The 27,224-nt window shown below is 41.8% G+C and overlaps 1 protein-coding gene and 2 long non-coding RNA genes across 3 annotated transcripts; 1 reads left to right on the forward strand and 2 right to left on the reverse strand.

Moving 5' to 3' along the window:
- Positions 1-18,971: 18,971 nt before the first annotated feature.
- On the forward strand, positions 18,972-19,802 carry LOC121649004. The gene is made up of 3 exons (XR_006012058.1): positions 18,972-19,357; positions 19,441-19,552; positions 19,676-19,802. It is a non-coding gene; the product is annotated as an uncharacterized LOC121649004 (long non-coding RNA).
- A 931-nt stretch (positions 19,803-20,733) lies between these two features.
- On the reverse strand, positions 20,734-21,842 carry LOC121649003. Its single transcript, XR_006012057.1, has 3 exons — positions 21,737-21,842; positions 21,417-21,631; positions 20,734-21,336 (listed from the first exon to the last, which is right to left on the reverse strand). It is a non-coding gene; the product is annotated as an uncharacterized LOC121649003 (long non-coding RNA).
- Positions 21,843-23,474: 1,632 nt separating this feature from the next.
- Positions 23,475-26,849, reverse strand: LOC121649052. The gene is made up of 7 exons (XM_041999580.1): positions 26,585-26,849; positions 25,035-25,285; positions 24,749-24,934; positions 24,475-24,552; positions 24,335-24,382; positions 23,713-23,769; positions 23,475-23,636 (listed from the first exon to the last, which is right to left on the reverse strand). Exons 1-7 carry the CDS (start codon positions 26,688-26,690, stop codon positions 23,475-23,477), a joined length of 888 nt encoding a protein of 295 aa, XP_041855514.1. The 5' UTR covers positions 26,691-26,849.
- Positions 26,850-27,224: the final 375 nt, after the last annotated feature.

Below are 27,224 nucleotides of genomic sequence, written 5' to 3' on the forward strand. Positions count from 1 at the left end.
CGAGGTCCGATCGTGTACCGTAGAAAATCATCATCTGAGTTTGTACAGCTCTCATACTGCAGATTAATGTCGTGACCGCGCGTCGCTGGATCAGGTCACTGGGCTGCGCATTGCTCGTTCACAGTGACGTGAAGCATGATGGGAGGTGACACTACTGCGCATGCTCTATGGGCCCAATATGCGGAAGTAACCCGGAAGCCTGAGAACTTTTTCGGCGTATGCGCTGGGTGAGCAACTTCCATAGAAATGAATGGGCCGCCATTTTCAGTCCGTTATCCAGTTCCTATAATACATCCATGCTCTGCCTTCATCAAATCAAATCAAACTTTATTTATAAAGCGCTTTCATGCCATAGGCAACACAAAGTACTTGACATACATGATTAAAAACACAAGAATAAAAACACTCAATGAAATCTTTCACACAGTCACACGCGCACACACACGCCAAGCCCAATCCCCGCCCCCCTTCCAGCTAAGACTGACTGAATGAATAAATAAATAAATAAGTAAATAAGTAAATAAGAAGTAGCACAGTTGAGTCAAATGAAAATAAAATAAATAACATGTGACATCATAGAAGTCTGATGTCCAACACGCTCCATTCATGTGAAGCATCTATGGGCAGAGAGAATTGTTTGGAAACAAATACTGTGAGTTCTATCCAAAACATTTACTAGAATTTGCACTGACTGCTCAGGTTTATCCTTTTTTATCTATATTTTTCTATAATTTTTTACACTTGTACAGTAGATTTCATATAGGTACATATTTTCATTGTTTGTCATTCTTATATATTGTGAAATTTTGTAAGATATTGTGAGAACGAGCCAGTCTTTTGAATGGCTCTTTAAAAGGAACGGCTCCTCAAGATCCGGCTCCCTTCAAAGAGCCATAAATCCCATCTCTAGTTTACAGTGACTGAGATGTATCCAGCTGGGTCTTTCTGCTATCTTGACTGCCGTAGGCGTTGTCAGCAGCCAGGCCCGGACTGGCCATAGGGAGAACCGAGAGTATTCCCGGAGCGCCGGTCTAGGATTGGCCTGCTGGCCTGCGTCTCTTTTTTTTTTTTTATTTTCCTTTTCTTTCTCTTCCCGCCCAGGAGACAGGCAAGGCCAATCAGAGGCCACTCAGGCCAGTAGAATGTAAGGAGGGCAAGACGATTGGTTTATTACAATTAACACCCGCCCTAATAGTCCGTAGCAACCACACAGACAGCGCGTGTCGAGGGATGAGACGTGTGTCTGGTGCTACGGTGTGGGGGTGTAGCTACTGCTAGCAAACGACGGGATGGACTCCTCCCAACGAGGAAAAAGGAAAGGCGGCGCCGAGAGGGAGAGAGAGAGAAAAAGAAAGGCGCTGGAGGATGATGCGGCGAAATGCCTTAAAGTCACAGACTTATTCAGGCTCCCCATACCATTAAAAAAAAAAGATGCGTCTACAAGTAAGTTATTTAAAAAAAACACACAAAACTTTGATACAAAATACTCTTTTAAACACAGTATGAGGTCCAAGGACCCAAGGGTCCTTGAGGCTGTACACTTTCAGGCTTCACAGTGTAAATATGTAGCCTGTGTAGCCCTTGCCTTGAAATGAAGATAAATAAGACATAGGTTACACCAGGGGTTCTTAACCTTTCATGCACTGGGGCCCAACTTTTCCAGTACAAACTGGTCCGGGGCCCATTCGAACACCGTACTGGTTTAATTGGTCTCATTTTTGGTATAATTTATATTGAATAACTAAACCAGCTCTGCTTCCAGTTTAACAGCTAAAACCTTTTAAAGTATGACATGATGCAATGACACCACCACAATGATACATATATCATTGTATATATGTGTTATATATATGATTGTATGTGACACTTCACATAAAACAAGAGGCCTGATATGTTGATAATTCATAGAATGTAATCAAATCAACTCCTACAAGAACACATTTAAAGGCTCAAGTCAGGCTGACAGACACAATATATGTAGTAGATTTAACTACAGCAAAAAAAGGGACTTGGAAAAATATGCTAATTTGATCAATAAAATGGTGAAGTGATTAAATATATTCGAACAATACTAGGTTTCGAATTAAATACATAAAAGTAAATTAATTTATCAAATATTTAAATGCATATAAAATATTTAATGACACTGATTTATGTATTTCATGAACTTTTCTTACAATTTTAAGTTTTAAGAGACTTACAATTGAAAGTTGATAACCATGACAGATGTTTTTTGCTCTCTAATTTTGATTCTTCTCTTTTTTTTTTGTTTGTTTGTTAAAACTTCCACCATCTTTCCCTCCAGTATTGATATTTGGTTACTAGATGCTGTTGAAGGCTTCAGTACTTCACTGCTAGTTAGCGTTAGCTTTCCCTCTATGTTGGTGTTTGGTTTCTAGATGCTGATATTCTACATGACATGATTATGTTTAGCTCTAACCTTGGCACTACTTATTATGTAAAATATTTATTCTCTTAGTACTATCACAAATACAGCATTAAAGTTACTGTATATTTCAACCTTAAAAATTACAGTAGGTCCCATAGGTGGTCTTTTATCTGGAATTCACTATAAGTGTGAGTGTGTGAACATGCGTGTGTGGTCAAGACCAGGGTGGCCTGATGCATGAATGACTCTTGGCCGGCCCTGCTCTTAGTGTGGGATGGTGAGAGCGCCAAGCATCACAGAGACCAAAATCCTTCATGTACTGTTTTACAGTTTCTGAGGATTTCCAGACTCGATGAGCTCCTGTGGTACTTTGTTTTTCCAGTATAATGTTAAAATCACCTCCTATAATTAATGTGTTATCTGAGTGACCATAGAGTGAGGTGAAGAGGGAGTGAAAGAAGGAGGATCATCTACATTTGGACCATATATATTTGCAATACATAACTTAACATTTTTAATAGATAATGTAACTATTATAAATCTGCCTTCTGGATCTATGACTGTATTATCTATATCAAAATTTAACCTTCTATTAATAAGAGTTGCTACTCCTCTCTGCCTAGAATTATAACAAGCTGAATACACGTGTGGAAACTGGGTTGTTGAGAGAAGATCTATTGTTGAGGTTGATAAATGAGTCTCTTGGAGTAATATTATATCTGCTTTCATTTCTTGCAAACGATTAAAAATTTTTAACCTCTTTTCCCTTGTGCCAGCTCCACGCACATTCCAAGTGACAAATGTGAGTTCATTCATGAACAAACCACAGAAATGAGGGCTATATGCATATTACTGAAGCGTCTGTGCGTGCATCCCACTGCTTCTCCGCATGCATTTGTATGTGCCAGCTGGTTGTGACAGAGATGTATGTGCGCTTGTGCTGTTCTGTGTGTGTTCCTGTGAATCATGAAAAGTGCTGATGTGTATATAATATAATGACAAGTGTTACCGTTAACCGTTAAAGGGTCGGAGAGAAGAAGTGTAAAGAGTGAAAAGAGCGACAGTGCCAAAGGAAAAAAGTAATTTAAAAAACGCATCTGTACTGAGAGCAGTGTAGTGGAGACGGGCAGTGGATTTACTGTTAACTAAATTATCTTTTATGGCAGTTTTATGGATATGACATGATCTAGTGAGAAAACAGGAAAATTAAAGCACATACCAAGTCAGTAGAGCCACGGAGTGATGTCCGGGTCGCGGTACAGCTGTCCATTGATAAATAATTTATCCACCGCGATGACAGCGCGAGCGCCATTAGCAATAGATTTCCTCCTGATGGGAAACAGGACTCTCCGTCGGTCCAGAATCTCTCTCGGATATTGGTCGTTTACTCCGAAGTTCGTTCCCTTCAGTTCGCGGCCCTGGTTCTTCACCTGCTCCTTCTGTTTGAAGCTGACGAACTTCGCTACAATGGGTCTTGGTCTGCTGGACCCGGGTTTCCTCCCGCCGAGCCGATGGACTCTGTGAAAGGAGATGTTTTTCACCGTTTCCTCCGGGAGCTTCAGGTGGGTTTTGATGAAGTTTTTCACCGTGGTCTCGGGGTCCTCCTCCGTCTGCTCTGGAATCCCTGCAAACACCAGGTTCTCTCTCATGCTCCGTGCCTGCAGATCGATCACCGTTTCCTTCATCTTCTTATTTTCCTCCGAGAGACGGGTCAAGCCCTCGGTGAGGGATTTTACCGACTCTCTGAGACCAGCATTTTCTACAGCCAGAGTTTCCACCTGCTTCTGGCTGAATTCTAGTGATTCACGTAGCGCCTGGAATTCCTTGTGGAGAATTTCTACCAGACTCAAACGCGCATCAAAACTACTGAGTTTCTTATCTATAGAGATCAGAACATCTGTTGAGTCGTTCCCCGGTGGTGAAATAGCTCCAGGTAAATCCTCATTTCGCTGTCTCTTGGACTTGGATGAGGTGAAGGGGGTGGACGTGTTGTTCGGTTTCCCCATGACGATTCTGTCGTAACAACGATCTATAAAATCTGTCAGGCTGGCCAAATCCTCCCCGCTGTGCTCCAGAGTGTACCTTTTAAAGACACTATTTTCCTACTTTAAAGAATATTTTGATTAGGTTGGCACAAAATACAATCGAATGAAAGTATAAATGTTTGGGCGCGCCTAGTTTGAATCTGCCGTCTCCCCCGGAACTACGTCACCTACAGCATTAGCGTCACTTACCTGCCACAAGCGTCACCTAGATGCAGCTTTTCTGACCACTTCATCATCCTGTAACATGATTATCTGCTGGTGGTCGTACTGGGTGCTGTGATCCACTTCTCTTTGAGGAACTCTGTACGTGGAGACTGAGTCCGGCTGACCCATCACCTGGTAAATCTGGTGATTCTCCTGGTTGGTTTCTAAGACTGCTTTCAGTCCCCGGACCATAAAAGCTCTCATGAAGTTATGTTGGAACTCTGTGGTCGTGTTTCCATCAAGAGAGAAAACTCCTGCTGCTTCCAGAGATGTTTTCAGCATCAGATTAGCAAGTGATGAAGCAGAAAGACCAGAAACAGTTTGTCCGTCCTCTGAAACGCTTCCAAATATTTTCACTACAGAGCTGCTGCCTACTTCTGGTACACAGGATTCATTGTACAAACATTCCTCGCTGACTATTTCAGAGTAACGAGGATCCATGAAGTATTCCTGGTGGACTCTGTCACTCGTTGACTTGTCTTTGTCCGTCATGATCAGAAGTTTCTGGCTGTATCTGTGTGAGATCTCTGAAGCTGTTAGCAACCAGTCGTCTGTCTTCTGTTTCTCAGTAAGTGCCAACAGGACGTCAAGATCCTGAAAAATAAAATAAAGCAAAGACTTGGATGAAGCAGGGATGTGTGTTCGATGAGGGAACCATTATTACAGGAAAACAGTTGTAGAAAGTCTGAATCTTCTCTGGTCTGTTTATGAGTTATTTTTTTAGAAACCTTTAATACCGTCTATAAAACAGTAAAAAGCAAAAGCTAGCTCTAGGGACGTGGAATGTCACCTCTCTGGCGGGTAAGGAGCCTGAGCTGGTGCGCGAGGTTGAGCGGTTCCGGCTAGATATAGTTGGACTCACCTCGACGCATAGCTTGGGCTCTGGAACAACTGCCCTCGAGAGGGGCTGGACCCTCTTCCATTCTGGAGTTGCTCCCGGTGAGAGGCACCGAGCAGGTGTAGGCCTGCTCATTGCCCCCCAACTTGGCGCCTGTACGTTGGGGTTTACCCCGGTGGACGAAAGGGTAGCCTCCCTCCGCCTTCGGGTGGGGGGACGGGTCCTGACTGTTGTTTGTGTCTATGCACCAAATAGCAGTTCAGAGTACCCACCCTTTTTGGAGTCCTTGGGGGGGGTGTTGGAGAGCACTCCTTTCGGGGACTCCCTCGTTCTGCTGGGGGACTTCAATGCTCACGTGGGCAATGACAGCGAGACCTGGAGGGGCGTGATTGGGAGGAACGGCCCCCCTGATCTGAATCAGAGTGGTGTTTTGTTGTTGGACTTCTGTGCTCGTCATGGATTGTCCATAACGAACACCTTGTTCAGACATAAGAGTGTCCACATGTGCACTTGGCACCAGGACACTCTAGGCCGCAGTTCGTTGATCGACTTTGTAGTCGTGTCGTCGGACTTGCGGCCGCATGTTCTGGACACTCGGGTGAAGAGAGGGGCGGAGCTGTCAACTGATTACCATCTGGTGGTGAGTTGGCTCAGATGGTGGGGGAGGATGCCGGTCAGGCCTGGCAGGCCCAAGCGTGTTGTGAGGGTCTGCTGGGAACGTCTGGCAGAGTCCCCTGTCAGAAGGAGTTTCAACTCCCATCTCCGGCAGAGCTTCAACCAAGTCCCGGGTGAGGCGGGGGACATTGAGTCTGAATGGGCTGTGTTCCGTGCCTCTATTGTCGAGGCGGCCAGCCGCAGCTGTGGCCGTAAGGTCGTCGGTGCCTGTCGTGGCGGTAACCCCCGAACTCGTTGGTGGACACCGACAGTAAGGGATGCCGTCAAGCTGAAGAAGGAGTCCTATCGGGCCTTTTTGGCCTGTGGGACTCCAGAGGCAGCTGATGGGTATCGGCGGGCTAAGCGGAGCGCGGCTTCGGCGGTCGCTAAGGCAAAAGCTCGGGCGTGGGAGGAGTTTGGAGAGGCCATGGAGAATGACTTCCGGACGGCTTCGAGGAGATTCTGGTCCACCATCCGGCGGCTCAGGAGGGGAAAGCAGTGCTCCGTCAACACTGTGTACAGTGGGGATGGGGGGCTGCTGACCTCGACTCGAGACATTGTGAGGCGGTGGAGGGAATACTTCGAAGACCTCCTCAATCCCACCAACACGTCTTCTGATGAGGAAGCAGAGTCTGGGGTAGCTGGTGCTGGCTCGCCTATCTCTGGGGCTGAGGTCGCTGAGGTGGTTAAAAATCTCCTTGGTGGCAGGGCCCCGGGGGTGGATGAGGTCCGCCCAGAGTTCCTTAAGGCTCTGGATGCCGTAGGGCTGTCTTGGTTGACACGCCTCTGCGGCATCGCGTGGACATCGGGGACAGTCGCCCTGGACTGGCAGACTGGGGTGGTGGTCCCACTCTTCAAAAAGGGGGACCGGAGGGTGTGCTCCAACTACAGGGGGATCACACTCCTCAGCCTCCCCGGTAAGGTCTATTCAGGGGTGCTGCAGAGGAGGGTCCGTCAGATAGTCGAACCTCGAATTGAGGAGGAGCAGTGTGGTTTTCGTCCCGGTCGTGGAACAGTGGACCAGCTCTACACCCTCTTTGGGGTCCTCGAGGGGGCATGGGAGTTTGCCCAACCAATCTACATGTGTTTTGTGGATTTGGAGAAGGCATTTGACCGTGTTCCCCGGGGACTCCTGTGGGGGGTACTCCGGGAGTATGGAGTGCCGGACTCGCTTGTAAGAGCTGTCCAGTCCCTGTACGACCGGTGTCAGAGCTTGGTCCGCATTGCCGGCAGTAAATCAGAATCGTTTCCAGTGCGGGTTGGACTCCGCCAAGGCTGTCCTTTGTCACCGATTCTGTTCATAACTTTTATGGACAGAATTTCTAGGTGCAGCCGAGGTGTCGAGGGGATCCGGTTCGGTGGCCTCAGGATTGGGTCTCTGCTCTTTGCGGATGACGTGGTTCTGTTGGCTTCATCGGGACGTGATCTTCAGCTCGCACTGGAGCGATTCGCAGCCGAGTGTGAAGCGGCTGGGATGAGAATCAGCACCTCCAAATCCGAGACCATGGTCCTCAGCCGGAAAAGGGTGGAGTGCTCTCTCCGGGTCTGCGATGGGGTCCTGCCCCAAGTGGAGGAGTTTACATATCTCGGGGTCTTGTTCACGAGTGAGGGAAGGATGGAGCGAGAGATCGACAGGCGGATCGGTGCGGCGTCCGCAGTGATGCGGGCTCTGCATCGGTCTGTCGTGGTGAAGAGAGAGCTGAGCCGAAAGGCAAAGCTCTCGATTTACCGGTCGATCTACGTTCCTACCCTCACCTATGGTCATGAACTGTGGGTAATGACCGAAAGAACGAGATCTCGAATACAAGCGGCCGAAATGAGTTTCCTCCGCAGGGTGGCCGGGCTCTCCCTTAGCGATAGGGTGAGAAGCTTGGTGATCCGGGAGGGGCTCAGAGTAGAGCTGCTTCTCCTCCACATCGAGAGGAGCCAGATGAGGTGGCTCGGGCATCTGGTTAGGATGCCTCCTGGACGCCTCCCTGGTGAGGTGTTCCGGGCAGGTCTCACCGGAAGGAGGCCCCGGGGCAGACCCAGGACACGCTGGACAGACTACATCTCTCGGCTGGCCTGGGAACGCCTCGGGATCCCTTCGGATGAGCTGGTGAATGTGGTCGGGGAGAGGGAAGTCTGGGTTTCCCTGCTTAGGCAGCTGCCCCCGCGACCCGACTCCGGATAAGCGGAAGAGAATGGATGGATGGATGGATGGAAAACAGTAAAGAAATGATGTATCTATCACTCCTTAATCCAACTTCTGGACTCATCTTTTACAGCTCATACAGTATAAACTCACGTAATTTACTTCACAGCAGAGAGGACATTTAAAATGTGGTTCACATCATAAACCTCTTCACACCACACCACACAGATGTCCATCACACCACCTGGCTCTGCAGACCTGGTCAAAAACCCGGGAAGAGGTCATTGCATCACCATCTGTGATTTTGTCCCTCCCTCTAACCCCATCTCCCTGCATACGAGCTAGCTTACCAGCTACCAACAAACTTACTTTCTGATTGTTATATAAATATTTAATTATATTTATATATAACCACACCAGACTCAAATTAAATGGATTAAACAACTTATGAAGTTCTGTATAATGACTCATTAATTTGAGTCAGGTGTTGGAGCAGGGAAACACTGAAAACCGGCAGGACTGCAACCCTCATACAGACAAACTTGAGTAGTCCTGATACACATCTATATTATCATATATATGAAAATTTATCTTTATAGAACTGTTATTAAATTAAGAAAAAAAGAAGGGGAAAATAGATATAAAACAACTTTAAAAACAAGTTAACATAAATAATAAGATCTAGTAAAAACTATATATTATAGGAATATGTTAAATGAGAATAAGAATGAAATAAAAGGTGTCTGGGATATTAAACAAGCTAAGACAAGGTGGGACAAAGAAAGTGGTCATATGTTCAGGTGAAACCTGATCCGTGTAAAGGAAAGAATGAATGGGGCCATGTAAGGTGAGATTTTGAGTGAAAACCTCCTTCCATCAACAAGGGCATTGAAGATGAAACGTGGCTGGGTCTTTCACCATGACAATGACCCCAAACACACCGCCCAGGCAACGAAGGAGCGGCTTCGTAAGAAACATTTCAAGGGGTGGCCTAGCTGGTCTCCAGATCTCAACCCCATAGAAAATCTTTGGAGGGAGTTATAAGTCCGTGTTTCTCAGCGACAGCCCCAAAACATGGTTGTTCTAGAGGAGATCTGCATGGAGGAACGGGCCAAAATACCAGCGACAGTGTGTGGAAACCTGCCAGAAAACGTCTGACCTCTGTCATTGCCAACAATAATAATAATAATAATAACTTTATTTGTATAGCACTTTTCGAAACAAAGTTACAAAGTGCTTTACTGCATTTAAGAACACATACACAAAAGTAAAACAATAAAACATGAATTCAAAGGAGACAATAAAATTAATAAAAACAAATTCACAATAAGAAAGCCATTCTATAAAAGTAAGTTTTTAATTTAGCTTTAAAAGTGCTTACAGTGTTGGCTACCCTGAGCTCCTCATGCAGAGAGTTCAAAGTGTAGGAGCTCTGACTGAGAAGGCCCGGTCTCCTCTAGTGAGGAGACGGGAGGGGGGCACAGTCAGGAGGCTCTGACCTGAGGAGCGCAGGCACCGACCAGGGACATAGGGGGAGAGCATGTCACAAATATAGGTGGGGGCTACACCATGGAGGGCTTTAAAAGTAATTAATAAGATTTTAAAATAAATTCTAAAATTGACCGGTAACCAATGTAGGGAAGCTATGATAGGGGTGATGTGTTCATGTTTTTTAGTGCCTGTTAAAAGTCTTGCTGCAGAGTTTTGGACCAGCTGGAGACGACTGAGCAACTTCAGACCTAAACCTGCGTATAGTGCATTACAATAGTCCAACCAGGAGGAAATTAGTGTGTGTATCACCTTTTCCAGGTCAGACTGGGAAATAAAATGTTTGATCTTGGCTAAGTTACGAATCTGATAAAAACAAGATTGGACAACCTTCGTAATCTGAGGGCTAAAATCAAATTGTGAATCTAAAATAACCCCCAGGTTACGGGCAGATGGTTTTACCAGATTGGATAAACTATCAAGAGAAGAGAGATTTTGAGTGACTTGAGGTGGACCGAATAGAATTATTTCTGTTTTTGATTCATTGAGTTCTAAAAAATTTTGGGACATCCAGACCTTTATGTCAGAAAGACAGTTAAAAATGGGAGTGACAGATTCCGGGTCATTCATAGCCAGCGGGACGTATAGTTGTGTGTCGTCTGCATATAGATGGAAATTTATATTGTGGTTTTGAATGATTTGACCTATGGGAAGCATGTAAATGGAAAATAAAATATGCCCAAGGATGGAACCTTGTGGAACACCGTATGATAGGGGGGCAGAGGAAGATGAAAACTCTCCAAGTACTACAGAGAATGACCGGGATGAAAAGTAAGAGGAAAACCAAGATAATGCAGAGTCAGTAATGCCAATGAAATTTTTGAGATGCTTTAACAGAGTGGCATGGTCAACTGTATCGAATGCTGAGCTTAAATCAAGTAAAATTAAAATTGAACATAGACCAGTATCAGCAGCTAAGAGCAGGTCATTGGTGACTTTTATAAGGGCAGTTTCAGTACTGTGGTGTGAGTGAAAGCCGGATTGAAACTTTTCAAACATATTGTTATTTTTCATGTGCTCAGTCAGCTGGGTGGCAACAGTCTTTTCTAAAAGTTTGGCTAAAAAAGGCAGATTTGATATAGGTCTGAAATTGTTCAGGTCCAGAGGATTAAGTGAGGGTTTTTTTAGAATCGGTCGAACTACAGCACTCTTGAGACCAGGGGGGATACAACCAGACGACAATGAACTGTTAATAATAGAGAGGATGTGAGGACCCACGGTGTCGAAGATGTCCCTTAAAAATCTAGTGGGCAGAATGTCTAATTTGCAGGTAGTAGGGTTTGCATGCTGAATAAGATCCTTTAAATTGGATAAAGAAATTTGTTTAAAATGTGTCAGTGAGGATCCAGGTTGGTTCAGGACATCAAAGTTGCCAGGGGCAGGTGGAATGTTATTCCTAATGTTGGCAATTTTATTAACAAAATGAATGAGAAACTGCTCACATTTTGCAGCAGAAGCATCGATAAGAGGGGTAGGAGGGCAAGTAACTAAGTTTATTGTTTTAAATAATATTCTAGAGTTGTTGCTGTTTGAGATTAACTCTGAGAAATACAATTTGCGTGCTTCTTCCACTGCCAATTGGTAGGCAAGCATATGGTGTCTAAGGTTTTCTAAAGATACCACAAGTTTATCTTTTTTCCATTTGCGTTCTCCTTTTCTGCATTGTTGTTTTAACTGCCTTGTATGATGATTAAGCCAGGGTAGGAAATTCCTTTTGATCGGTTTTGTTTTATACGGGGCAATAATATCTAGAATTTCCTGGCATGTATTATTGAAATTGTCCAGGAGTTCAATTACTGATGACACATTTGTTTGCAAATTGCTAATCGGTGCAGCCAGAAACATGGTGCTAAAACTGTTTGTTGAGTTGGGTTTGAAACTGCGAGTACGGCTGCTTGATGTAAGCTTTTGTATAGTAGAATGCAAATTAGTTTTGAATGAGACACCCTTATGGTCAGAAACACAGAAATCCAAGAGGTTTACATTATCAATGTCAACTCCCAGGGAGAGGACAAGGTCAAGAGTATGTCCTCTGTTATGGGTTGGATTTTTTACATGTTGGACTAAGTTAAAAGAATCTATAAGACTAATAAAATCAGTGGTAAAACCTGAAGAACTGGGACAACACACATGTATGTTAAAATCACCAACATTTATCACCCTATCATATTTGGCAATAGTGCACACAAGAAAATCCGGGAATTCTTCAATGAATTCAGTGGTGGCTTTAGGTGGCCTATAGATAACTGCACAGAATGTTGGTGGTGGGCCACAGAGAAGAAAGACCAGGGATTCAAATGAAGAAAACGTATCATTAGGGAGGGCGGAGCATTTGTAATCAGATTTATAGATCACCTCAATTCCACCTCCACGACCAGACAATCTTGGGTGATTAAAGCTAGAGTACTCAGGTGGACAGGCTTCTATGGCAAGCCGTTTTAACATTTAATACAAGATCTGGATATGTAATACAGATATCTGCAACCTAGTTCTTCCTAGTATAAACTTTAATGTTAGATATCCACAACAGCATTCCTCCTATCCACACTTCACATTAAGGATATCCACTACGTCATTTCTCCTAGTCAAAATGACATCACGTTCTCCATTCATTTCTATGGGTGACGTCATTAGAGATATCTGTAATTCAATTACGGATATCCACAGTTTTAATTATGGATATCCTTAACAGAACTATGACTATCCATAATTGTAGTTTGAGATATCCACAATATGATTTTGACTAGTCATTACTCAAGTTAAAGATATCTAAAACTCCTCTTAATTAAAGATATCTGTCATAACTTTTATAGATATTCAAATGTGTGTTTTAACTATCAAAAATGTTTTATAGATATCTTAAACTGTCCATGTGACTAGTCGAAACTAAAATAAAGATATCTTAAGTTGTAGTTGTGACTAGTCATAATGTATTTTTAGATATCTGTTATTGAGTTGCAGATATCTTCAATCATTTTTTTATTAGAGATATCCACAAGAGGAGATATCTTTAACAACTGTTTTGCCTAGTCAGAAACAAATTATAGATATCCATGCACAGAATTCTTACTAGGCGAAATTACATAACAGATATCTGTAATTGCGTATTTTGTTACAAAAACACGGATATCACTGACGTAATTTTGACTAGTCATCGTTACATTTAGACTAGTCAAAATGTCAGTTAGAGATATCTGTAATTCAGTTTAGACTAGTCACATTTACAGTTATGATATCTATAATTACATTTTGACTAGTCAAAGCTCAATTACAGATATCTACAATGAACTTTACCTTCAACTCGTCACATATCTTACACAAAATAGCAGATATCTATAACTGAATTTTGACTAGGCAGAACTGAAATTAAAGATATCTTTAACGTCATTTTATCTAGTCAAAGCTGTCAGAACCATTCAAAACTTCTTCTTCGTGATGTTTTATGAGGGTTTAGTATTACCGCCATCTGCTGGATTCGAGAGTAAATGTTTGGCAAGTTTAGTAGTCTCAAATAAATTTAATTAATTATCTCTTGTGTCAGGCTCCTTTCTGTCTAGTCTATGGATGTATAATTAAGCCCAGTCCCAAAAAAATTTACTGAACTTTTGATCATTTTACACCTTTGCTAACGCTAAAATCCCTGGAAGCATTGATAAGTGACTGGGGCAGTGACTTCCGGTTTAAAAGGCGCAATCGTGAGAAGGGCTACTATCCAAACCACTGAAATGGCTGTTGTTGTTGATAAGATAATCAGAAAGTGCCACGAAATTGAACGCGCACATAATAATGGGGTCTGTGGGGAGCGGGAGATGCGTTCACTTGCCAGTTGCCACAGTAACTTAAATCGTATTCAACATTTGTTGTCTCCGCGTGTGTTGGAGGACCTACAATAAAGCCTGAGCGATCTCAGAACACTAATCAACGGACAAATGTCAGACGGAAATGGGGGGTTTTCAGCTCCTCGAATTCATTCAGGTGAGTTTTGTGTAGTCATTACCAGTTAGCTAAATTTTTTCTCCAGTTAACCCTTTATGGCATGACTTTTTGTTTTTTATTTAAAAATATATCTGGATCTAAACCTTGTATTTAGTTATATATCATTTAATAGTTAATAAACATTAGTTTTGAATAGTTTTTAAATGTTTTTGTGATAGCACCAAAACTTTGCCTTTTCAATCATAAAGTAATTATGCAGCAGCTTCACTACATTCACTAGATAGATGTGCATGAATTGTGCTTGCTCCTGGTCCAGTGGAGAGTAGACCCTGTCTGCACCAGTCAGACCTATACAATTGGGTATATGATGGCACTGATGAAATCTAGTGTGGTACAATGGCAAAAAACAAAGATCCTTTATATATCCTTTGCAATTATTATAGGTTGAAAATTGTATATTTTTTCATTATCCATAACAAATTGATTGGGACTTTAAAAAGAGGTGTAACTGTATGATGTTGTCTTGGGCCTGACTGAAAAATTCATTAATTCATTGGTACATCCCCGAAATGCTTATTAAAAAAAGGTTAATTGTAATTTATATGGCTTCCTACAACACAATTTCTTGTTTTTCAGGGCGGCGAGGGCAACCAGCCATTAAAGTGACAAGAGATCAGATCACCTTTCTTATGAACCAAGGCAACACAGTTAAGCAAATGGCCAAAATTCTTGGGTGTTCCTCTTCATTTTTGTACAAGACAACAAAGACTCTTGGTGTATCTGTAAGAACCAGATTCTCTACATTAGAAAATGCAGAACTCGAGGCCCATGTCAGAAGACTTCAGGCACAATATCCAAACTTGGGATATGAGGTAAATATTAATTTGTTTCCAATCCTTAAATCTTTGTTTTATTTAATTCTATTTTTTACTGTTTCAGATGATGAGGGCCTTGTTAAAAGCCGATGGATTTTTTGTTCAACGATGGAAGGTTAGAGAGATGTTAGCTCTGGTTAACCCAACAGCTACAGCCCGAAGGTGGAGTTGTGCAGTGGCAAGGCGGGTGTATTATACACCTTACCCTAACAGTCTGTGGCATATAGACGGCAATATGCGCCCCATAAGGTTAGTTTATAAAGGTGACTTGCTCATGCAAAATCTGTGACCTGAAGTTAGTCATATCATGTGAATACAACATCAGCTCTTGACTATTTCTTGGCACTTAACCTTCATGCATTGTTAAAAACCACTACCACTGCATTTTGTGGTTGGTGGATGTTAAAATCCCATAAATTAAACGGCTTAAATACAATTATTTAAAATAATAAATAGATTAAAATATTAGATAATTCTGTTATTCAACTTTTTTTTTGCATAAATATGTCCATCTACCTCTCTTCTAATCAAGACTACCAAATATTGAAAAAAAAAAAACATACGTTTTAATTATTTAATGACTGAATTTTGTGAGCAATGTCACAAATCTGAAGAAAAAATACACACAAGTACACATGTTTAATATGAAAATCAACTGTGGACTGGAATTTTACTTTATCACAGTTTTGGGTGTGTCAAAGATTAGTAATTTTAATTTGCATGTCCTATTTTGTGTTTTTTCCCTCCATTGACTCCCACAATAATGACATTTTTTCATTGATTTTCCATGACACTAATAATCTAGCATTATTGATTGTTGATGTTTTTTTCTTGTTGAGAAGAGATGAAATATGTGTTTTTTGTTGACAAAATGGCTCGGAGAGTGCAGACTGACGCCAGGACAGCTAATTTTCCCTATGCACATGTAAATGGTTTTGTGGAATTTCCTTATGTGGTCTGTACTGTCTTTCTGCTTGTGTACATACTGTATTTGTACTCTACTCAGCAGGGTGCCAGTGTCCTCTACAGCAGTGGTTCCCAACCTGGGGGGGGGGGGCGCCAGAGATGTTAGGGGGTCCCCAGAGCTTTGCCTGCTCAGAGGTAGTGAGATTATCAAGGTGATTTTTTTGAGTAAAATTAATCTGTAGACATTTATACCCGTTGTAAAGCAATGAGAATAGGAACAAAAAAACATATAACAGCAGTTTACAGGTGTAAATAAAGGTTTGTAACTGATCATTTTATTATTAAGATGTGTCGGTGCAGCAGAAGTTGGGGCTGAGGGGGGGCGCGACTAGTTTTGGACACAAGCGGGGGGGGGGGGCTTCAAGGAAAAAAGGTTGGGAACCACTGCTCTATAGAGAGCAGCACCAGGGCTGAGAGTGGGATATTCTTTAAAAAATTCCGTGCAGTAGTTTTTAGGTGATCTTGCTTACAGACACACACACACGCCAACGGACCCGATCATAATAATAATAAATATGAGGTTCTTTGGACAATACTGGCATATGTTTTGGGTTCTGTGTGTGTCATGGAGTGTTTTAATGGTCTGGTTGAATGGTGTGTGAGGGGCGGGGGGGTATATGTGTGTTTGAGGAGTGTTTTTTATGTGTTATAATAAGTCCATAAAAACAAACAACCCACAAAACACACACATGCCTCTTAGTCATATACACACAACACACAAAATACACATACCACCAGTCTTCAGACTATGTCCATCGTCGACCTAATTTAGTCCTGGGATAGATATGGTTTACACCTGGTTTTCAATTAATTCAGATCTGGATCAGAAATGAATTAGACCTAATTCAGATTTGAACCAGTTGAAAACCAGTTCTAAACCACGTCTATGCCAGGACTAAACTAGTCCAGCCTGTGTCCATCAGGCTTCCTGCTCACTCACCTGAGTATTACATACATTGTGCATTGCATTCTTATGGTCCTTCCACACTTTAAAATACTGCTTGAACATTTTTTACTTTTGTCACTTGTTATTTTAACACTGGTATAAAATCAATCACCTAAAAATTATTTTGTCTTTCTTTTCAGATGGGGATTTGTGGTCCATGGTGCCATCAATGGAAAGTCCCGGCTCATTACATATTTGAATTGCAGCAGTGACAATCGAGCTTATACTGTCTTGTCTCACTTTATTAAAGCCACATGTCTTTATGGTCTCCCATCTAGAGTCAGGTCTGATTATGGTGGTGAGAACTTTCTGGTGGCCTTGGTCATGAATCTGATTCAGGGGGTTGAGCACCGAAGTGTCATTACAGGGGAATCCGTACACAACCAAAGAATTGAACGCCTCTGGAGGGATGTGTTTTTACATGTACTACAATCATTTTACAACATTTTCTACTCTCTTGAAGATGCAGAGCACCTGGATCTCAGTAATGACATTCACAAACTGTCTCTTCAACCTGTCTATCTTCCTGAGATTCAAAAAAGTCTTGAACTCTTTAGAGAAGCATGGAACAACCATCCTTTACGCACAGAAAATAACAGAACACCCACTCAAATTTGGACACAAGGGATGCTGTCCAATATTGCTACAGACAATGCTGCAATCAACAATGTGTTTGGAGAAAATCCCTATCAGCACCAAAATCTGGAGGCTCTACTGGCACAACATGGGATTGACCATTTACCCACAGTAGATGATGATGAACTACCCGCTGTAACTGTAGAACAGTGTAACATCAATCTCAGTCAGCAGCAGAAGGACTCCATCTGTCATGTCATTGAGAACATTCCTGATTTGAAAACAAAGTATCTGACATGCTGTGTGGAAATTTCTAATATCATACAAACCTGAAACACAAATAAATGTAATACACCTGTTAATATTGTGTGATTTGCTTGGAGATTTTTTTGTCACCATTATGTGTTGTTTAAGTTATGTTCATTGTAGTGCTTGGTCGGCTTCATTAAATCTCTGGTGTTTTTCCTGGGAATGTTTGAGGTGTACACAAAAAAAAATGGTAAACAATGCCATCATGAACACACGAAACAGTGGTCCTCAAAAAGTGAGATTTTATTGATGTATTTTTTACTATGTTTGTGCATTTTATTGGCTGCATGTACCCATTTTGTTTCAATGTGGTTCATGTTGAAATGACAATAAATTTCTGGAATCTTGAGTACCGCTGGATGTACATGAGCTCTCTAGCGGAGTGAAGTCTGGATTAGACCTTAATGTTGACAATCCTAGTTTAGTCCTGAGGGGTATTGCACGAAACCAAGATAAGCGATTAAGCCGGGATATGTTGGTTATCCTGGCTGAATTTAGCCCTAAGTCGGTTGCATGAAAGCAGCTCAAACTAAACCCGGCCAAGTTACTGTGGTGATTTATCCGCTGCAGCGAGCCTGCTCCAGACCAGGCTAACTGCTCAGGCTAAGATTAATCCTAGTGAGTCACCTGCATGTCCAACGTCAATTCTATGAGGAATTAATGTGTTTTACAGCATGTCCATGGTCTTCCTAAGTATGGCGCGTCATTTTAATCATCCAGTATTAAAATATTACATATACAGTCACTGTACATTTAATCCAAATCTGTTCGTAATCGCAACAGCCTTTTTATATGGATTCGAGTCGCAGTATTATTATTCTATTCTATTCTATTCTATTCTATTCTATTCTATTCTATTCTATTCTATTCTACAGTCATTTAGCAGACGCTTTTATCCAAAGCGACTTACATTTGAGAGTAAGAACAACACAAGCATGAATTCAAACAAGATGGACGTCATAATTAAGTGTTAGTCAGACCGCTTTTGAGTCCAGTTGGACCCAGGTGCTGTCGTGTAGTGCTAGTGCAGTGCATATAATTTTTTTTTTTTTATTATTTATTTTTTTACTTCTTATTTTTTTTTTTTTAGTCATTTTATTTAAATACAGGATCACGATTTCATCACACAATATCAACTTGGTCATAAGTGCATGATTTCATCAGGCCAAGTGTTATATTGCTATGCTAATGAAGACTGCTTGTCAAATTGCTGTCAGAGGTTTTATAAATATGTGTTTTATTGCAGTAATTGAGATTACAAAACACAGCTGATGAGGTTTCAAAGGTGTTTTCAATTTAATCTGTGACGAGGACAATGTAGAATATATAGGTCCAACTCCCCTTCACCTGTTCCCTCTTCATAATGGCTTGCCCTTTATCGGAGGATGTGCTGGACGAGGAAGCCCGCATCCTCAGAAGAGCATTCAGAAGTGAACGAGTCTTCAGGGACAGCTCACATCCCCTGGCCTTTGGAGATGACTATCTCATTGAGAGATACAGATTTTCGGGTGATGGACTGAGATATTTATGTAGCCATGCCCTCATCTGTGTCACATTGAGATGGCTTGCGAGTGGGAGCTTCCTTTATTCTGTTGGGGATGCAGAGAACCTCAATAAAGGAACCATTTGCCGGACAATCAGATGCGTTTGTCTGGCGCTGAAATCATTCAGCAATATATTCATCACCTTCCCTGGCCACAGAAGACCCCTCTACATCAGGGAGGAGTTTTACAAGATTGCAGGTAACCTCAATTTTAATGTGCACCCATTAGTTTCTAAGTATATCCGTCACAGTTGGATACTCACTATTTTTTGTTACAGCTTTCCCTAACATCATTGGGGCAGTGGATTGCACACACATAAGAATCAGACGCCCCTCAGGTGAACATGAGGGAGATTACATTAACAGGGAATCCTTCCACAGCATCAATGTTCAGGTAAGAGTGATTTGTGGTTATGACCTACATGAATCTGTTCTGTGCATTTAATGACCTTAATAGGCTACAACTAAGTATGTCAGATGATCTGTGATGCTGACTGCCTTGTGAGCAATTTAGAGGCAAAGTGGCCTGGCTCAGTGCATGACTCTAGAGTCTTTCGGGCTAGTCCAATTTATGAGAGACTTTCACAAGGTAGCCCACCCATTTGTACTGTAAGCACCTTGGACATTGTGTGTGTGTGTGTGTGTGTGTGTGTGTGTGTGTGTGTGTGTGTGTGTGTAACTCTGTTTTCTAAATTATATTTTGTATTATCAGGTGAATTCTCTGGTGTGCTGCTGGGAGATAAAGGATACGCATGTGAGTCATTCCTCTTGACTCCCCTTGCAGATCCCCAAACCCCACCACAGCAGGCCTACAACCATGCACACACCAAGACAAGGGCTCGAATCGAGGTGACCTTCGGCCTTCTGAAATCTCGGTTTCAGTGCCTGCACCACCTGAGGATTTCCCCAGACAGAGCCTGTGATGTTATTGCTGCATGCGTAGTACTGCATAACATTGCAGGCCTAAGAAAGGAGAGTAGTTTTGATTCACGTTTGAGCCTGGTAGAAATTCTCCACAAAGAGTTCCAGGTGCTACGTGACTCACTAGAATTCAGCCAGAAGCAGGTGGAAACTCTGGCTGTAGAAAATGCTGGTTTCTTGCTGCCAGGTCCTTTTATGGCCAGACAGGTTTGTCCTTTATGAAGGACAGAAAGATAAAATAGATAAAAACGTTACATGAGGAAAATAGATTAAATGACACATTGTGGATAATTGTAACTCCTTTAATTGTAGCCTAATTATGACAGTTCCAGTGGAGCACTGTTTATTTATTGTCCACTTTTTTCCTTATAATATCCTTAACTTCGTCAGAGAACTCCGTCAGGAGCTGTTGTTCAGCGGCCGTGACGTAGGACGCGCTACTTTTATCCATTTCCCCATCTGTGATTCTGTGAGCGATCGCGAGGTCTGCTTCAGTATGCCGTGCACACGCACTTATCCCAACTATCTTCACCTGGCTTAACCTAGCCGCACCTTCTCATCCTGGCTCAGCAAACGTGCAACCAAATAAGCCAGGATAGGCCGCGCAAGCTAGGTCAAGCTGGGCTTGCTTAATTATCCTGGATTTCTTTATTCTGGTTTCGTGCAATACCCCTCAGGTCTAAGCCATGTCTAACACAGGACTAAACTAGGTTGGCAATGGACACAGTCTGGACATACGACAGGTGAGTGAGATGGACAGAGTCTGGACAGAAGACAGGTGAGTGAGATGGACAAAAGACAGTTGAGTGAAATATGTGAGTGAAGTCAACAGTTTAAGGTTCAAATGTTTTATTAACTCATTATTTGTGAACATAAACATGTCAAAGTGATCTTTTACAAAATGCAGCAGATATATCCACAGGTCTCTGTCTGATCCCCTCAGCGCCCATAAAATAATTAATGTAAGTTGTTACATCCCACCTCTGATATGTTATATAGTTTTGAATTATGTATAACAGTAAAGTAACAGATGTATAACTTTGAACAATAATACAGCTTCAATTGATGTGTTTTATCCTGTTTCATGAACAAAAACATTTTAATAGCAAAAGATTTGAGGGTTAAACCTCTAAACACAGAACAGGATACTGACTGCTGTTTCTCTAATGACCACCTGTGGCAGCACCTTGAAAATCTCTACAATGGCTCTTTAAGCAAATCCAAACACAGGAGCTTGAACTATACCATCAATGAAGTGTTGTTTGAAAGTATTATAATCCCCATGAATGGGTAGACGAAGGATTATGAGGCATGTGTTTGCCTCTGGGAACGGTCGGTTTTCTTCATGAAGAAAATGGATTTGCGGCCTTTGAGGAAAACCTACGACAGGCACAGATGATGCTCTGGAGGCAAATTCCAAGATATTTTCAAGGGTGATAGAGCATTCTCCTTCTGCAACAAGATAATTTTGAAGTGTTAACCTGACCATTGTGGTTTAGAATTAGGTTAATTATGGATATAAATAAAATTACCTTCAATTTCTATTAATAAGTTGCGCCAAAAGCAGATGGTGCGGTTTTCCTTTGCTCTTCTGTTGCTTCCCTGTACAGAGAAGTCCACCTTAAACAATGTTACCAAGTCTTTAGCTTGCAGCGGGATGTCCTCATTTACAAAAAGAGGCAGGAACAGAGCTGGGTGCCTTTTCATTTCCTTTAATAACCCAAGGGTTTTGAATCCCTCAATGAACCTAGAAAAACAAAACAAAAAAAATGTGAAATATGTCAGACTGTGTCCGTTGTCAACCTAGTCAGTAGACAGTGTAATAAATAAAAGTTATTCCAAAATTGCTCACTGGTTTAGGGCAGCCTGTAGTCTTCCATTTACAAAAAAGTCTGCAGCAGACTGGACGAGTGATTCCTTCTCGTCCAAGCTGGACACATGCCTTAGGGCACCAATCATGCCAACGCTGTCTGCTGCTTCCAAAATGGCAGAGTTTGCCTCTGTAACTGTCATTGCTTCATGTATCTAGAACTGATTCACAAAAAAGGAATAATCTAAACAATTTAACCTGTCTGGAAAGAAGACATGTGAGTGACAAGAACGCATGATGGACACAAGCTGGACTGAAGACAGGTGAGTTAGAAGGAAGCATGATGGACACAGGCTGGGCTGAAGATAGGTGAGTGAGAAAGAATCATGATGGACACAAGCTGGACTGAAGACAGGTGAGTGAGAAGGAAGCATGATGGACACAGGCTGGGCTGAAGATAGGTGAGTGAGAAAGAATCATGATGGACACAGGCTGGGCTGAAGACAGGTGAGTGAGAAGGAAGCATGATGGACACAGGCTGGGCTGAAGACAGGTGAGTGAGAAGGAAGCATGATGGACACAAGCTGGACTGAAGACAGGTGAGTGAGAAGGAAGCATGGACACAGACTGGACTAAAGACAGGTGAGTGAAATGGAAACAGTCACAAGAGTTTTGTCCTGGGGTAGACATGGTTTAGACCTGGTTTTTATTTGGATTCAGATTTGGATTATACCTGTTTTTTTCTAAACTAGAAATAAGCAAACCAGGTTTAATCCAGATTTGAACCAGTTGAAAACCAGGTCTAAACCATGCCTATCCCAGGACTAAGCCCAGAACCGAGTGCGTTGGCGAGGAGTTGTCAATGGCCTATGCTCCATGGCGAGCTATAAAATTCAAGTGGTAGTCTTTGAAATCTGTTTGTATCCCAAAGGCCAGAAGGCCAATTGTATTGGCAAAATAAATATAGGACCCTAACCCCATTAAAAATGATACGTGTGATAAACATGCCAGCTATTGTCCACTTACTTTGATCAACTGCTCTCGAAAGGCATGATCCCCAATCTCTTCAATCTTGGTAGGAGGACTTTGTAGTCCACACACTTGATTGTAAAGCCTCTCTGAGAAAAAGTGCGGACCCACTCCCCCGTGGACAGTACACACAGTGAGCATTTTTGCTACTGCCGTGTACAGTTTCGTCTGGAAAGCTAAAAGGAAAAGGACATAGAAAATGCTGAATAATTATCATTTAATGTCCTAAATTTTATGGAATATGTTTTTATTGCCAATTATAGAATCAAGTGTGAAGTTACAAATTATATTTTTAGATCATCAAAGAAAACAAGAGAAACAAATACTACTATCTGTGAAGGCATAGTATACAGGACATACAATTAAGAATGTACTAACCATGTGTATCAAGGCGAAGTTGACGTTTCTTTTCATGGCCTTCAAAAATGGGACACTTATGAATGTCCTTAATCAACAGTCTAATATATTCTCTAGTGGGACCCCCCTCATCAACTGCCCCTTCAGCATTTTCACCCTCATCTATAAAGACGACATCCAGCTTTGCTTCAGGGTTGAAATTTTTTCTATTGAAGGCTCTAAGGCTGCAATTGAAAACACTGTCCCTACAGATGTTAATCTGATTACTGACTTGGGACGAGTCAGCGTCGACGTGGCTGTTCAGCTTCAATAGTATGTTCCCAAGATTATTCCTACCAAAAACACAGATTCATGTAGTATGTTAAAAAAAAACATTTAAGGTGTTATGGAACATTTATGGAATATAATGTTCATACTCCTCAATATCCAGGGGTTCGCTTTGACCAGGCCCTTCGTCAATAATAATGACTGGAGGGGATGGTTCAACTGGGAAAATATCCAGTGGCCCCTCTGTGGTAAGCTGAGCCGGGGAATGTGCAGGGGACTCCTGAATCTCCTGATGTGAGAACAGATAGACGTCTGATTACTGTTATGACAAAATACTGTTGAACTTAAAATGCAGTTTAATTTACCTCAGGTTGAGACAGTGATTGTGTAGGGGACTCATGATTTTCCTGGCCTAGAATCTCCTGATTTGAGAACAGACAATCTGATTACTGTTATAACAAAATATTGTTAAAGTAATTTAAAATGCATTAGTTCAATTTACCTTAACTTCATGAAATGACAGCCAAAGAACATACAAGGTGGTTGGTCCTCTTATATGGCCCCATATTATTCCTGTGCATGTGCTTTTGATGGAGAATTGTGCAGTGGCCTCTTGCACAGTAAAAACCTCACTTGCACTTTCAATTTGACCAACAAAGTCAAACAAAACCTAAAACATTTGAAATGTGTGTCATTACTCTAAACTTATGGTCCAAGGACAGAAGACAAAATTTTAATCAACTGTGTAGTGAGTTTTGGCTGATACTAAAAATGGGGAAATCCTCACATGGATCGGCTCCGACATGTTGAACCTTCGTTGTTTTATGTGCCCATCAGGATATTTAAATTTTAATGGGACACCACCTGTTGGCTCCAACAACAAGGCCATATGCTGGCGCCTCGCCTCAATTGCCTAAAAGGTAATTTCTTTTATTATAAAACATATAGTGAGTCTTTAAATTAACTGAAAGTATAGCTCAGACTCACCTTAAGACGGTTTTTCTCATCTTCCTCAAAAGCCAACCTCCTCCTTCTCTGTAGAAAAAAAAACAAGAAAGATCAGGAAAAATATCTGGACCACACTCACATGAAATTGCCATGTCATATGCTCACAGAAATACACTTACGCTTTCTTGATCAGCAATTAAAGATTGATTGTAGTCTCTGTCCTGTTCTTCTCTTAACCTTCTCCATTCTTGCAAAGCCTAGATTAAAAATGTAGAATTATGGTATATTATGAGGTAGGGGCTCATGAAAGTATCAAGTAATAAGCAAAGTATAAAGTTATAAGGTAGATAACCATGTAAGTGTTAAGTCAGGTACAGAAAAAGATTGCCATGACAGTAAAGATAGTACACACACAAATATAAAATTTTACTCAGCAGAAAAAAAAAACTTTACCTGATCCCGAACTTCCCTTGGGGGACTCACTGTCTCGTCAACAGAGATTGGTTCATCAATAGAGATTGGTTCATCAACAGAGACTGGTTCATCAGCAGAGACTGGTTCATCAACAGAGACTGGTTCATCAACAGAGACTGGTTCATCAACAGAGACTGGTTCATCGGATGGAGTAGTCTGAGTAATCTATGTGGGGACATGTTGCATTTTTAATTCACATACAAAAAAAATCTAATCACACAGATAATGAAAAGACATAGTTCTCAGAGAGACATCATATCCGTACCTGCAAAATGGGGCCCTGTGGGATGATGTAAAGTCGGCTTTTCCCCACTGATTTCTTTAGTTCTTGTACTGAGGCCACTTTTAGTATTTGTATCTTCCTTCCCTTCCCAGTCCGTGCCAATTGAAACCCCACTAAATTTAAGTTAAATTTTGGATAACTTTGACATATGAAATTATTCAAATCAGATAAACTCCAGTTTAGATCAATTTTTGACTTCACTCTTGTGCAGGGGGACTCATGTGCAGGTTTTCCTAAAAACAAGAGAAAGAATAAATATATATTAATACTAAATTATTAATGGCAAGTGAAAACAAAAGCCAAGTCTCAAGCTTCATTCCACCTGATTTAGGGGTGCTCACACGCCTCAAGCCTAAATATGTAGTGTATGAAACATGACTCAGATGTACAAGAACAAAAAGTGTTATTTTTTGCAGGAGGATGACAACACAGGTAAGTACTAGAGCTTTACAGGACCACACAGGTGACTACTAGGAAGGAGCAGGACCACACAGGTGAGTACTAGGATGGAGCAGAACCATACAGGTAAGTACTAGACTAGAGCTTTACAGGACCACACAGATGAGTACTAGGAAGGCGCAGGACAACACAGGTGAGTACTCGGATGAAGCAGGATCACACAGGTGAGTGCTAGAATGGAGCAGGACAACACAGGTGAGTACTCGGATAAAGCAGGACCACACAGGTGAGTGCTAGAATGGAGCAGGACAACACAGGTGAGTACTCGGATGGAGCAGAACCACACAGGTAAGTACTAGACTAGAGCTTTACAGGACCACACAGATGAGTACTAGGAAGGAGCAGGACCACACAGGTGAGTACTCGGATGAAGCAGGACCACACAGGTGAGTGCTAGAATGGAGCAGTACAACACAGGTGAGTACTCAGATGAAGCAGGACCACACAGGTGAGTGCTAGAATGGAGCAGGACAACACAGGTGAGTAGTCGGATGAAGCAGGACCACACAGGTGAGTGCTAGAATAGAGCAGGACCACACAGGTGAGTGCCAGAATGGAGCAGGACAACACAGGTGAGTAGTCGGATGAAGCAGGACCACACAGGTGAGTGCTAGAATGGAGCAGGACAACACAGGTGAGTACTCGGATGAAGCAGGACAACACAGGTGAGTACTCAGATGAAGCAGGACCACACAGGTGAGTGCTAGAATAGAGCAGGACCACACAGGTGAGTACTCGGATGAAGCAGGCCCACACAGGTGAGTGCTAAAATAGAGCATGACCACACAGGTGAGTGCTAGGCTGGAACAGGACCACACAGGTGAGTGATAGAATGGACCAGGGCCACACAGTACATAGAGGTTAAAGGTTTTACCGTTGGCGCTTTAAATTCACTGAGTCCTGGAAACACAACAACTGTATCACAACACAATATCACGAGACTAACAATGTAAATGTATTGTAATATAATCTTAGAAAAGACAATGAATATAACTTTTCACTAATGCCTTGGTTTAGATGCTGTAACAACTAACTTTACATCAAATGTGGGTGCACTGTTATATGGTACTTACCAAGTCCATGTTTGGCCATTTGGACCAACTCTGTTGTTGCAGGCAGCACTTCATTATCTGGCCCAGGCAGAAGAAATAGGCTCGTTTTCCATATGACGTGCTGCATGCGACCACCAGAACTTCCTACAAATACAAATACCAATCAGAAAACAATAGAATAAGAATAAAAACATTGTGTGCTAGCAGAGCTTAATATCTGGCTCGAACAACTTGCAAGTAAGGTAAAAAAAAAAAAAAAAAAAAAACATAAAACGAACGTAAATGTAAAGCAATGACTGCGTATTCAAGGCACATCTTACTCCGAATAATGTACATAATAAGAATAAACTCATACTACCAACTGGAATAGTCCATGTACATATATTTATAAATAGGCTAAAGCGTTCACTGTAGCATTAGCTTTACCCACAGGCTTCATGCTAAGATTAACCATATCCTTTTCTTTAATATAGGCAATTTGGCAACACAAAAATGTTTGAAATGTCCGCTTAAATTTATTTTATATATTTATTTATTTTTATTTATTTATTTATTTCGGCATAGTGAAAGTAAATAAAACATATTACAGAAAGGAAAAAACAAAAAAAAACAAAGACCGAAAGGGTGTAGGCTGAAGCAAGTAGCTTATAAAATGCCTACC

The sequence above is a fragment of the Melanotaenia boesemani genome, chromosome 11 (genome assembly GCF_017639745.1).
Source record: "Melanotaenia boesemani isolate fMelBoe1 chromosome 11, fMelBoe1.pri, whole genome shotgun sequence".
Classification (NCBI taxonomy): Eukaryota; Metazoa; Chordata; class Actinopteri; order Atheriniformes; family Melanotaeniidae; genus Melanotaenia; species Melanotaenia boesemani.

What these genes read in the sequence shown, in the direction of transcription:
- LOC121649052 (XM_041999580.1), bottom strand. Translation starts at nt 26,690, where the DNA reads ATGCAGCACGTCATATGGAAAACGAGCCTATTTCTTCTGCCTGGGCCA. An exon ending in CAAGGGAAGTTCGGGATCAG is followed by an intron (nt 24,553 to 24,748) that starts GTAAAGTTTTTT and finishes TTTTTAATCTAG; the next exon opens with GCTTTGCAAGAATGGAGAAG. An exon ending in TAATTGCTGATCAAGAAAGC is followed by an intron (nt 24,383 to 24,474) that starts GTAAGTGTATTT and finishes TTTTTTCTACAG; the next exon opens with AGAAGGAGGAGGTTGGCTTT.